Raw genomic sequence first — 15080 nt, forward strand, 5'->3', positions numbered from 1 at the left:
TGATATAGTAGTTGCAAGGGATCAAATCAAATGTCAAAATGTTAATCGCAGACTTTGTCAAATGTTTGTAACCGACTATATTATTTAATATTAAAATGGTTACACTTTATTTTAAGGTGTCAGTATTACAGTGTAATTATAAGTACAGAGTAATAATTATTAACTACATGTAGCCTACTTACTATAGGGGTAAGAATGGGGGTTGGTTTTAGGGTTAGTTGCATGTAATTATGCATAATTTATAATTATTAAGCTACTAGGCTGCATGTATAACAATGACACTGTAAAATAAAGTGTTACCATTCAAATATAAACGATAATAGATTAAAATAACACGATAACAAGTAACAGTTTGCAATATCAAGAAGCAAAAAGGTTTTGTAGCTAAAATAAACAGAAGCTGATGAGACAGTCGAGACAATAAGTTACAATTGCTCTACGGTTAGGTGAATATTTTACGCGAAATTGGCTAAACCTAAAACAAATCGTGTCAAATTAATATGTACTTGCTCATTGCATTATTTGATAGTGTAATGATTAAGGACTTTGCACGTGCAGTTATGTCAGCATGTTCACCCCTCCCACTGGGGCTCTCAGTCCGTCAGAGCGAGTCTGAAGCCGGAGCAACGATCAGCACATCCAGCAGTCATGACCAGTCATTGCACACGTCTCTAGCGGACTTATTATGACTATTGATATGGGGCAAAATCATTTCAAAGTATTTTTGAAGAATCTGTGGCCGCTCTTTCTTATTGTGGAACACGTTAAACCTGGTAAGTGCACTTCTTTTTTTTACTGGCGAAAAATATATATACAAATATGGAAATCGAATTAATTAGGCTAGTTCATGTAGCTATGTATTTAAAATCATTTGCATTTATATCTGAAACACGTAGCCTACAATGTAATGCAAAGTATCTAAGCTATCAGAAAGTTTTAGATGAAGTATTGAGTGTTAGGATCTGAACCTGATTTCACCAAGTGCAACATGTTCCTGGATCAGCATCTTTGTTGATCCTGGAACAACATTTCAATCAACCAATCAGATTTGAGGGACAAGTGTACAGTTTATGAAGATTAGGGTTATGTGTTTCTGCATCAGTGTTATTAACATGTCATTTCCCTCTGATTTTAGGGTCATTTGTAATGTATAGGGTTAGGACTAAATTTCCGTACAGGAATGTTGATCCAGGAACATGTCTCTTTGGCAAAAGAAAAATCATGGTGACCATTAGTATCTTATTCGCATATATTTGTGGATGAGAGCTTTGAAATGCATATTAATAACATTTTAAACATTTTCTTTTTTGCACAACAGTCTACATATAGCATATTTTAAGGCAAGACACCCCATTTGAATAGGGTAAAAAAAAAAAAAAAAAAATAATAATAATAGATATCTCCATACTTCCCCAGTTGGTTGATTAGCTACATTAAGCATTGCAAAAAAAAAAAAAAAAAAAAATATTAGGTGTTATCTAATTAAATAAGCACTCATTTGCATACATTTCTAGAACAAAAATCTGAACATTGAATGAAGTGAGGTTCAAAATATTATTATTATTATTTTTTTACATATTAACAAAGGTAAAATGTTGACATATTAGAGCCTAAATACTGTCAACAGCCAGAAAAAAAAGCCATTCTTTTTTAGGAATAAAATCAGGCAAATTATATATGAACAAACCCCTCTGTAAAACCTTCAGAATATAGAATACAAACAAATGTTTTTCTGGCTAATTGCAGGAAAAAAAGATATGAACTGCAATTAAAATCTACAGACGCAAATAGATAAAGTGCTCTAAAGATACACTTAAAAGTGTATTTTGGATGTTTTCTTTCCACCAGTCCAAAAAAAACTGTTTTTGTAATGTCTCGCCATAATTCTATATGGAATCTTAAGTCCATTGGAAATGTTTTTAAACAAGCTAAACATTCAGTACTTATGCATATACAGTGGGAATCAAAAGTCAAAATAAAAATTCGGAAATTAATATTTATATATATATATATATATATATATATATATATATATATATTTTTTTTTTTTTTTTTTTTTTTTTTCTTCAATTCAACTGAAAGGAATGCGACAAAGAAGCATTTTCAGATTATTGATATTATTCTCTTTTTTTGACCCTCAACACACTGTATGTTTGCATTGCATTGGTTCCTGTCCACTCCACTCTTCTTTCCATTTAGATTCTAATATGAATTCCACCCTCTGTACTAAGAAACAAAAAAAACACACATCACAAATCACTGGACGGCTGGATTAATTAGAGCTGACTGCAGTGATTAAGGAACAAATAGTAATTACAGTGAGGAGGCGGCTCTGCTCGGCCAGTCTTTTCTTTTACCCAGCCATAACTATGACCTATTCAGTGTTGCTCATCCTCCACTGTGCCTTTCCAAAACATTTATCAGACACTGTAATCAATTACAGTGCAGAATTAATCAGTTATCACTAATAAAATAAAGTGCATGATCAAGATCTGTCAGAAACTCTCTCTTTGTCTATGAATATCTCTTGCAGCTCTATCAGATGGTTGGATCCATGCGCATGCAGAAGACAAACTCTTTAAAAAACTCTTCCTCGGTTACAATAAGTGGTCCAGGCCTGTACGGAACATCAGTGATGTTGTCATCGTCAAGTTTGGTCTCTCGATCGCCCAGCTTATTGATGTGGTAAGTTGATATTTTGCATGTTTTCTATGCTTGATGCTTGTCTCAGTCCTGGTGAGTGGCAAATTCAAAGCATCAATGCACTAAGACCATCTTACAAATGCAAGTCATTTTGGCCATACATTTAGTAGCGTTAACAAGAGCTTTACATATTCTGATGGAAATGTCCGGTTGCTAGGGTCTCTGTAATATTCTGGTCTCCAGAAATGGCTCAGTCCCTCTTTAAATTATGTTTTATTAACAAAGTTCGGGAGGAGCACGTTCAAATAATCAATCAATCAATCAATCAATCAATCAATCAATCAATCAACTCATCAAACAATTACCATGTTGTAAGAAAAAATGATGTGGACGTCGAAGATCTCAAAAATGAAGTTTATTACAGCATAGCAGTGGCAAGGTACACAAAGCACCTTGGGTTCACCGGCGTCAGAATGAACCCCGAACATACCCAATCCTAAACCTTTTATCCTGGTCTTAATGGATATGAAGTTGCTCTTCTTGCAACAGCTGTGGTCTGTATGTTAATGAAATTGAGACACCCCATGGTCCCTAGTGTCCCACAGAAGGTTCTCTGTTATTCTTTCAAATAAGAACAGTCAAAGGTTAAAGTGATAAGATTGTTTGAAGTCCCTTTAATCAAGATGGTTCTCGATTGCCCTCTGTCACTCCCAAACTATAGGTGACACCTGTGCCTCTGTGATACTATTTTCATATTACTGAGATTGGATGTAATCGTCTCTATATGATAATTAAGCTCTTTTAAGCGAAGGAACATTTTGATATATATATATATTGGAGTTGAAGTGGTTTGGAACAGACCATAATTTCTTATAGACCCCCATTTGATGCTCTTGGCCCAAAGTAGCATCACAACCACTCCCTTTACATAGATAACACCTCCCGAAACCTGGTGGGCAGGTGCCCCAGTGGCGGTGTAGCCCATGGCTTAGGTCGTTCCCATCTATGGCCATCAGAGAATCTTACCCGTCATAGGGTCAAACACCTCCTGCACACTGAGTTATGGCTCTACTTCACTTGAGCAGAATTATCATATTTTGTGTTAAGAAAGAATTTTTTTTCTTTTTTTTTTAAGAGGTAATCAAAAACCATCATATCCAATTGGAACATTCAATATTGATCATAGAATTATCTTCAATCTTACGTCTCAACTTGGAACAAATAACATTATGCATTGGCAAATAATAAGAAAGATACATACAGCCGTTTTAAATGTGACATTCCAAATTAAACCAGAATAGGGCATATCTCAAAGTGTCCATCAAGCATTTGTTTTCTTTCTTCAAGGCCTTGTTGGGCTCTCACAATGTCTCAATCTTTCCTTTGCCTCAGTGATATTAGCATATTGTTTAGTTTTGATAACTCAAACTATCAACAATCAATAGACAATAAAATGTGCGTGTGTGTACTGTGCACGTGTGTGTTTGTGTCCATTTTCTCCGTGTGGACATCCTTTATCCACTTGTTTTCCCTCTGTGGAAAGACTGTTGTCCATAGTCTCAGAAATGGTTTGTTTCTGAAATCTCCTTTTCTTTCTCTTCTCATTGTCCATTCTTTTCCACTTGGACCATAAGTCCTTCTATAAGAAGCAGTCACGGGTGTTGTTCGAGTCTGTGCCTCTTCATCAGTTCCATCCATCCCATGGTGGGTTTCAGGGTTTTTAGGTCTTTTAGGCCTGCAGTTCATGATTTTGCAGGTCTGGAAATCTCTGTATTCTGTAATTTTTCATGAGAAAATCCCATGGCTCCACTGGTTCTACAGTAGGCTACTTCCTTCTCGTCCTTCAAACGACCATGTCATGTTTCTACATGAGGTGACTCCTTTCAGGCAAACATCTTTATGCTTATCTGAAATGATAATCAAAAAGAAGTTGCCCCCCCCCCCTTTTCCTCACAATCATCTTTTCACATTCAAAACATTAAAGTCAAAGGTTTAATCAAATAAACATCAAACATCATTAATGTCATAAAATTTCACTTTACAATTGATGTCATTTAAACATTTATAAAAATTATAACTACATATCAATGCTAAAAAAAAAAAATCATAATGAATCAAAAATCATAAAGAATCATAAAGAATCACCCCCCTTTTGATAGTAAACCTTTCTCTACAATGTGTTACTATCAAAAACTTATTCTAATTTGCATCAGCATTTGCTTGTGACTGATACAGTCATGTTGCTGGTGCAGTGATATATTTGACAAGGTGTGAATGACTTCTTTATTTCCTTTCAACAGTGCCAACTGGGTTTCTAAATTGCCTATTTTCTTAAGCAAACAACGATAGTCCATCTTTCTTTTGTGTGAAAATTGACACTGTCTTGCCTTGTGCCCCATCATTCCACAAGCAAAACAAACAACCTCCTTATCTTCCTTTCTTATCTCCAAACAGTGCCTTGCAATGTGACCATCCTTTCCACATGCATGACAGACAAAGTTTTGAAGAGGTCTCTCACTGTCTTGACAATGTCTAGCAATGTGACCAGCTTTTCCACATGCATAGCAAAGAATAACACCCTCTGAATTTATTCTTGCAAATCTCCTTGGTCCCTGATAGAAACCATTAGGCAATGTAATAGAACATTCTCTCTCGCCAAAGGCAGCAACTGGATGTCTAGATTTGGCAGCTTTCATTTGACTATTTGCATGAACATTATTGTTGTAAAACTGTCATTTTAGCAATAATGTCATTATATTCAGATAGTGGTGTCACATGCATTGTCACAGCAGACCGGGTGAGTTTGTCACATTTGTTAATCAAGGCAGACTTGAAAGTGACATCATTCTTAGTAATGTCCGGATTGCCACTGAAAGTTTTAAACATCTCCAATAATCGTTCTGAAAATGCTGCTGGATGCTCCCCTTTCCTCATGTGCATCTCAGATATTTTATCCCAATTAACTGACATCACACCTAAGACTTCAAGCAGTGCCTTTTTCCTCTCCGACTTATTAGCATTTCTGTCCTTTACTTTCTTAGTTAAGGCTCCAGACAAAGTCTCAGGCAAGCACATTCTTAACAAAACGCACGCATCACCATCAGTAAAATTGTACACTTCAGTATATTCCTCCAAGTTTTTCAGAAAATCTAATGGATCTTGTTTGGCAGGATCAAATTTCCCAATATTCTTGATCACAGCATCTAGTTCAGTTGGATTAAATCCTTGGGCTATGGTGGTGGTCATTGGTTCCTCCCTTCCTTCTCTAGCAGGCGTAGTCGTAGTAGAATGAACTGGTGCCATCGGAAATCTAACTCTACAGTCAGAGTATTGGCTACTGAATGACTGATAATCTTTTTCCCAACCCACAGCACTGTCTTCCTGCAAATCTGGCATCTCTGGAACTGGGTTACACAACATGACACCTAACAATGTCTTACTAGGGTTTTTCTCTGTTGAGCCATTCTTTATCATAAACTGACAAGTCGCCTTCGCTTCCTCCAAATTTTTAGACAATGTTTCCACAGATGATTTAAGCATACTATTGTTAGCTCTAAGAAGTGAAATCTCATTCTGCATCTTGACCTTTTCTTCTTTCCATATCGTTTCACTAGCCAGGTAATTTTTTGTAGAAATTACCCCAACACTGAGTCGCTCATTTTCAGCCTCTAACTCATCTACTCTCCTCCTAGTTACTTTGTATGAAGCAAAAAGTGCTTGAAGCGCATTAGCAATTTTCCCATTTTTGTTCTTAGGCATTTTGGGATCATTTTCAAACTTAGAGGTAGCCCACTTGTACGGTTTATCAACAATATTCTCTATTCCGTCAAACATTCCCTGAGAACCGTGTTTAGCGATGTATTTAACAATAATTTCTTCCATTTTCAAAAGTATTATCAAGCTTTAAAATATCTTGTGATCTAATAGTTATTCACAAAGTCTGATTTAAATGACTACACGTTAACTAGTTCCTTTAAGATATCCGTTAGTCTAATTATTCACAGCTCCAGTACTTCGGACACAAATGATCAAAATAGCCACACTACCTGAGGCTTCTAAACTTAACCACAGCCACAATCCATTGGACCTTAAATTTCATTACGCAAAACAGTTAAGAAATGTAACACTGTCACAGTACGTCGGACAAAACCACACTACGTCGGGTTTTATGTTATTTTCTTAAAATAATTTACTTAGCCACAGTACTTAATATTTATTCAATTTAAAACACTGCCACAGTACGTCTGGCAAAACCACACTGCTTCGGGTTCTTGTTTTAAACTTCACAGAGTCACAGCGCGTCGGACTCACTAGCCTACACTTTAACACACAATCGTTGTGAAATAATTCTGTGACCACACTGCGTCGGGTCTATTCAATTACTTTAGAATTTCCTCAGAATCGTTACCACTTCCCAATCGGTTTCAAGTACATTAGAAACATACATTTGTTTCAGTTACTTTAGAAACAACCAATCTGAAATAACACTGCCACCACAATACTTCGGGTTTATTCAATTACTTTAGAATCTTAACAGAATTATAAGAGACCAACACCAAATTTTAGTTACTTTAGAAACTTTACACTTAAGCACTTTGTTTCAATTACTTTAGAAACAACAATTCCTATACAACTCTGTCACCACACTGCTTCGGGCTTATTCAGTTACGTTAGAATCTTAAACAAAATTGTACGGAATAGGCTTAACAACTCCTCCTGCTAATACTGAATAAACCAAATTCGATCTCTTCTGTCCTTAATTTTTCTTTTCTAGATTTTTTTTAAAACAAGGAATTCCTTGACAAAAACAGCATAAATAAAAGAAAACAGCTTTTTCTTACCTTTTCCCTTTTTTGTTGGAAATCCGTCGACTGGGTCTGGCTCGCCAATGTAAGAAAAAATGATGTGGACGTCGAAGATCTCAAAAATGAAGTTTATTACAGCATAGCAGTGGCAAGGTACACACCTGTCTACCCTATCAGCATGAGAGGAAGCATCTATATATTCACTCTGTCAACTCACCTAACTTCCTTGACAGTTTCAGCATCCCTCCACCACCCCGACTCCTCACTCTTGGCTTGTTCTTTCACAGCCAGGAATACGGGGGGAGTACTCTGGGTTCGGCCCGAATACCGAGCCCGGAGCCCTCTCCTCGGACAGCACGCCAAATACGCATTTATTCTATCTGACTTATTTGTAAGTGTGAACTCGTGAATGGAAGTCTGTGGGATTTAGTCATCTACCAGACCGAATGTTTGATGCTAACTTCATCCTCTGATATTCTACAGGATGAGAAGAATCAAATGATGACAACAAACGTTTGGCTGAAACAGGTGACTGTTATAATCATAATTATAGTCTGTTATAGTCATAATTATGAGATAAAATGTAAAAAAAAAATTGACATCCCGTCATTGTGACAACCAGGTTCTGTTTTTGTCATGTTTCTGTTTGTGTTTGGACTTTGTTTTATTTCATTCAGTCTCCTTGATTCTGCCGTGCTTATTGTGTTCAATTATCCCTAGCTTGTTTAATCATTAGTTCCCTTGTTTCAGGTGTGTGGTCTTGTTAGTTTGTATGGTCCCTCTCCTTGTTCTCATTTGCCCCAGCTGTGTCTCGTTCCCTGATCCCCTCTGTGTATTTAAACCCTGTGTGCTCTCTTGTTCCTGGTCAGTAATTGTATGTAGGTTTCGTGTGCATGTACCTGTTGCCTGTTCTGAGTCAATCCTGTTCTGAGTCAATCCTGTTCTGAGTCAATTAAAGTCTACTGCTGCATTTAGATCCGACTACCGTCTCTGCTTCTACGAGAATCATGACAGTCATATTATGAGATAAAAAGTTGTCATTGAGATAAAAAATTTAAATGACATAATTATGATATAAAGTCAAAATTACAACATACTAAGTCATAATTATAAGATTAAATGTCATAATTATGATAAAACATTAGAATGATGACATCCCATCATATTATGAGATAAAAAAAATATGAGATAAAAAGCCATAAAATTAGATACAATTGGAAATTGACAAGTCAAAATTATGAGATAAAGTCAAAATTATGATATACTAAGACATAATTGTAAGATTAATGGTCATAATTATGAGATACAATGTAAAAAATTTACATCCCATCATATTATGAGATAAAAAGTTGTCATTGAGATAAAAATTTGAAATGATGACAATTATGATATAAAGTCAAAATTACAACATACTAAGTCATAACTATAAGATTAAATGTCATAATTATGATAAAACATCAAAATGATGATATCCTATCATATTATGAGATAAAAAAATGAGATAAAAAGTTGAAATTAGTTAAGTTGAAAATTGTCATAATTGTGATATAACGTCAAAATTACAACGTGTATATATACTTCAAAATGATGAAAAAGTCGAAATTATGATATACTAAATCATTATAAGATTAAATGTCATAATTATGATAAAAAGTCAAGTACACTTTTTGAACGGGTGGTAACGTTAAATAACCATTTTTGAATTTTGAAGAATCACATGCTAATAAGAAGGCATGTGACTTTGCAAAACGTACATCAATAAATGCACTTTCTTTAAAATAAATTAAATGTAGAATTTGGACATATACAGTATAGTAATAATGGTAACTCTTCAGAATAAGGTTTCATTTGTTAACATTAGTTAACTAATGTTCAAATTAGCCTTCCTGTAGCTCAAACAGTAAAGCACAGAAACGCCAAGATCATGGGTTTGATTCCCAGGGAAAGCAACCACTGATAAAATGTGTATCTTGAATGCAATGTAAGTTGCTTTGGATCCTGCAGGAATGGAACGATTATAAACTGCGCTGGAACCCCTCCGAGTTTGACAATGTGATGTCTATTAGAGTCCCGTCAGAGATGATTTGGGTGCCTGACATCGTCTTATACAATAAGTAAGTACTGATGTATATTTCTAAAAAGGTTGTGACACACATGACATATGCAGGAAGATTTTGTCAAGGTGGTCCTGGGTATTCGGAGATTAAACGTTATAGTTAAACTAACACGGTGTCCTGTTAAAACTCTGGAAGAAAGAGGGCGGTCCAAGTCTTAACGGCTCTATTAATATCTGTAGCCCTTAGATCCAGTGCTCTGGTGTTTCTGTAACATTAATATGTGAAATCAAACAGACATGGCGTGAAATAAGATGTTAAGCACTGCTGTAGTTGATTAAAAAAGGTGCATGTTTTAATCTCCTAATAAAATGTCAAATGAGTATTGTCTATTTTTGGAAAAACCAGGTCTGTCTATCTAGGAGGCAAATTTGATCTCGACAAATAGAAATTGAGGTCCTCTTGCATCATCAGACCTGAAGCAAATGCTAAAAATAAAAAGTGATGTAGATATTTGAAGTAATTATTGCAATTGTCATGGAACATCTTCCTAGAGGCATAAAGAAAGTTTCTACCCCAGATACATCATCAAAGACACTTCCTATAATTCATCCATATTTTAAAGAAAGCACTTTTAAAAGGCTCATATCATACTTTCTGTGGCTCATTTATAACGTTAGTAAATATTTAAGTTTTTTTATGGCCCTTTGAATGCAACATGCAATTTTCTTTTCTTTCTTTCTTTCTTTTTTTTTGCTGAGGCTTAAGACTTAGATCGTTTCTTTTACTCCGCAATGATGCATTAAATTGGTCAAAAGTGACAGCCAAGACACTTATAATGTTACAAAATATTTATATTTAAAATAAATGCTGTTCTTTTTTGAGTATCAAATCATCATATTAGAATGATTTCTGAAGGATCATGTGACACTGAAGACTGAAGTAATAATGCTGAAAATTCAGCTTTTATCATAGGAATAAATTACATTTTAAAATATATTCAAAACTAGAAAAGTTATTTCACCTTGAAATCATTTTTCACAATATTACTGGTTTTACAGAATTTTTGATCAAATAAATGCCGGTAACACTTTACAATAAGGTTCATTAGTTAACATTAGTTAACTACCTTAGTTAACATGAACTAAGAATGAACAATACTTCTGCAGCACTTATTAATCTTAGTTAATATTAACTTCAACATTTACTAATTATTCAAATCAAAGGTTGTATTTGTTAACATTAGTTAAAGGAAGTTCACTTCAAAATGAAAATTTCCTGATAATTTACTCACCCCAATGCCATCCAAGATGTTCATGTCTTTCTTTCTTCAGTGGAAAATCAATTAAGTTTTTTTGAGGAAAACATTTCAGGATTTTTCTCCACACAATGGACTTCAGTGGCAACCAGAATGTTGAAGTTCAAATTAATGCCGTTTCAAAGGGCTGTGAGTAAATTATCAGGAAATTTTCATTTTGAGGTGAACTAATCCTTTAATGCACTGTGAACTGACATGAACAAACAATGAATAGCTGTATTTTTATTATACATTAACCATTGACCATTAACAAAGATTAACTAATATAATAACTCATTGCTCATTCATTGTTACATTTACTAAAGTTAACTAATGAACCTTATTGTAAAGTGTAACCAAAAAGTCTTAGCGACCCCAAACTCTTGAGCAGTAGTGTAAACCGGTGTGGTTTTGTCTACAGCGCGGATGGCGAGTTCGCAGTGACCCACATGACCAAAGCCCACCTGTTCCACACGGGGAAGGTGAGTTGGGTTCCTCCCGCCATCTACAAGAGCTCCTGCAGCATTGACGTCACCTTCTTCCCGTTCGACCAACAAAACTGCAAGATGAAGTTCGGCTCCTGGACCTACGACAAGGCCAAGATTGACCTGGAGCAGATCGAGAACGCCGTGGACTTGAAGGACTACTGGGAGAGTGGCGAATGGGCGATCATCAACGCCGTGGGAACCTACAACACCAAGAAATACGACTGTTGTCACGAGATCTACCCGGACATCACCTACTTCTTCATCATCCGTCGTCTGCCTCTCTTCTACACCATCAACCTCATCATTCCCTGCTTGCTTATTTCTTGTTTGACCGTGCTGGTGTTTTACCTGCCATCGGACTGTGGAGAAAAGATCACGTTGTGTATTTCCGTCCTTCTCTCCCTCACCGTTTTCCTGTTGCTCATCACTGAAATCATTCCCTCCACGTCTCTGGTCATTCCACTCATCGGAGAGTACCTGCTCTTCACCATGATATTTGTCACCCTCTCCATAGTCATAACTGTTTTTGTGCTCAATGTGCACCATCGATCGCCCAGCACCCATAAAATGCCCAGTTGGGTTCATTCGGTGTTCCTGGACCTCATTCCCCGCTGGCTCTTCATGAGACGCCCAGAACCCGAGCTGAAGCACCGCAACGCGACCAACCTCTGCACATCTAAAAGCTGGCTTCAGCAGGAGACCGACGTGGACGGGCAGGACTGTCAGGACATGGATTTCGGGGTGGGGATGGGGATATCCGCGTCCATCTCGTCCCCATCCGCCGCGTCTCTGCACCTGTCCGACTCGGAGCCTTTACTCCAGAAGTACGAGCTCCGGCAGTTAGGACAGGTGATGAACCTGTGTCAGCGTCCAGCAAAGCTCACGGACCTCGTGTCAGACCCCGGTCTCAGCTTCTCACCGTGCGTCCTGAAGGCGCTGGACGGGGTGCGCTACATCGCTGATCACCTGCACGCTGAGAATGAAGACTTTTCAGTGAGTCTTTCAGTCAGGCAGACGTGAGGGATTATGGAAGCCTCTTTCTGACGCACAAAAAAATAAAATCATATCATAATAATAGAAAGTTGTAATTATGAGATAAAATTGGAAATTGACAAGACAAAGTTATGAGATAAAGTCGAAATTATGATATACTAAGTCATACTTATAAGATTACATGTCATAATTAAGAGATAAAATTTCAAAATTATGACATCCCATCATATTATGAGATAAAATGTTGTCATTATGAGATAAAAAGTTGAAATTATGATGCCATAATTATTATATGAAGTCAAAATTACGACATGCTAAGTCATAATTATAAGATTAAATGTTGTAATTATAATAAAACATCAAAATTATGACATCCCATCATATGAGATAAAAAGTCATAATTATGTCAAAATTACGACATACTAAGTCATAAAATTATAAAATAAAAAGTCATAAAATTAAATAAAATTGGAAAGATGTCAAAATTCGAAATTATGATATACTAAATAATAATTATAAGATTAAATGTCATAATTATGATAAAAAGTGAAAATTACAACATGCTAATTCATAATAATTTAGTCAAAAAATTAGAAAATTGACATCAAAATTATGAGATAGTCGAAATTATGATATACTAAATCATAATTATAAGATTAAATGTTATAGCTATGATAAAAAGCGAAAATTACGACAGAAGTCATAATATAAAAAGTCAAAATGAGAAAATTAGAAATTTACATGAAAATTATGAGAAAGTTATGATACACCAAGTCATATAAGATAAAGTTGTAATCATGTAAACTTAGTATCTCATAATTCTAACTTTTTTTATCAATTTAAACTAAGTCATTATTATGACATCCTAAATATCATTTTGAGATAAAAAAAAGTTAAAATTATGACACAAAAAGCCATAGTGAGATAAAAAGTTGAAATTATGACATTCAAAATTATGACATCCAAAGTCATAAGATAAAAAGAGATTAAGTTTAAAATAAGAAATACAGTTAGATATAAAGTTGCACTTATGGGAAATAAAGTAATAAAATAAAGAAAGAAAAGGTAATAGTGAGATATAAAGTCTTGATTTATAGAAATCGTTGCAGTTACTAGAAATAAAATTGCAGTTATGACAAAAATGTTGACAATAAAAGCAGTGACCTTTTAAAAAAAAAAAAAAAAGATTACATGGAAACAGGCTGATCGAAAAAGTGCAAAACCCTTTGAGTGAATATTGCGTCATTTTCTCCACTATCTAAACAGATATTCCTCATCTTCACGGCCACTGACCTCATTACATTGTCCACAGTTTTCCTGCTCTGAGCACTTTTGAACCGCACTTGTGTTTGCTTTTTGACAGGTCAAGGAGGACTGGAAATACGTGGGAATGGTGATTGATCGTATCTTTCTGTGGATGTTCATCATCGTGTGCCTGCTGGGAACGGTCGGCCTCTTCTTACCTCCCTGGATATCAGGAATGATCTAAGAGCCGTGATACACACCAACATCAAGAGCTCTATAAACACTTGAAGCCAAGACCTTTTACAGGGACCATTAAAAAGATGGCAAACACTCTAATTAATATATATATATATATATATATATATATATATATATATATATATATATATATATATATATAAAAGGTTGTTTTTTCTCTCTCTTCCTTTGATGAAAGGGAATATTTGATACAACGCAGGAAAAACAACTGAATGCCCTGACATTTAGTACTATCAAACTGCACCCGGGTCCTGTCGTTTCCATGCATAAAGAGCGGGGCCGTCACCGCCGCAATATGCAAAATTAACCTTTGGGAAAGAGGCAAACGCTTATGTGACCCTGATGGGTGGCAGTTCAATTCAGTTCACTCTTTACCCTTTATCCAACTGTTCAATGAATCGTAGATTACATTTCGTGCCGCTTTCAACAGCAATTATCTCCAAGGTCAGAAGGCAACTATTTATTTATAACTTTTTTTTTTTAAGTCTTTGAAAACACAATGCTTTTGATATTGGGAAGGTCGAGCAATTATCCAAGACGGGTCTGTGGACCATGTGGGTCAAATGGGACCTGGGAGAAAAATGACATTTACGACTTGAAATTCCGCTCGTCTACTGAACTAAAACACTATTTTGAAGTAACATGAAGAGCAATTAAAGCCAAACTAGGATCTGCCTTTATCTGCTGGAATCGAGAATGAATCGTGACATTAAAATGTCTCCTTCGGTTGTCTTCATAATTACTGTAAGTGAGACTATCTGCCAGTCATATATCCCTTAATAACTCTATTATACAGCTGTGAAAAAAGTCCCCAAAAGACTAATGATAAATGAGACGACATGAGCGCTGTCGCCCTCTGCTGATGATTGTGTAAAACACCAGGATTCCCACTGTCATGAAAACATAGAAATAAACAATTCAATTGAAATTATGACAAGTCATAATTATGATATAAAAAGTCATAAAATGAGATAAAAGTGGAAATTGACATGTCAAAACTATGAGAAAGTCGAAATTATGATATACTAAATCATAATTATAAGATTAAATGTCATAATTATGATAAAAAAGTCTCTAAATAAACAATTCAATTGAAATAATTAAAAAAAGGTAATTTGATCAAAGGCATTTTTGACATTAAATGAAGGTACAAAATGTATTAAAATATTGAATTGATCTTATCTACATGATCAAATTTGACACATTCTTTATCTAGTTAATCCAAACTGATTAAAAAGTGAACTCTCAATGATTTGAAATATATCACAAATTGTTAGTATTTTAAATTAAATTAAGT

General features: G+C 35.3%; 1 protein-coding gene across 1 annotated transcript; it reads left to right on the plus strand.

Moving 5' to 3' along the window:
- Positions 1-653: 653 nt before the first annotated feature.
- On the plus strand, positions 654-13869 carry chrna2a (cholinergic receptor, nicotinic, alpha 2a (neuronal)). The gene is made up of 6 exons (XM_084097640.1): positions 654-773; positions 2534-2685; positions 7932-7976; positions 9453-9562; positions 11221-12280; positions 13644-13869. Exons 1-6 carry the CDS (start codon positions 686-688, stop codon positions 13767-13769), a joined length of 1581 nt encoding a protein of 526 aa, XP_083953766.1. The 5' UTR covers positions 654-685; the 3' UTR covers positions 13770-13869.
- The last annotated feature ends 1211 nt before the right edge of the window (positions 13870-15080 follow it).

This window comes from Abramis brama (genome assembly GCF_963993115.1).
Source record: "Abramis brama genome assembly, chromosome: 21".
Classification (NCBI taxonomy): domain Eukaryota; kingdom Metazoa; phylum Chordata; class Actinopteri; order Cypriniformes; family Leuciscidae; genus Abramis; species Abramis brama.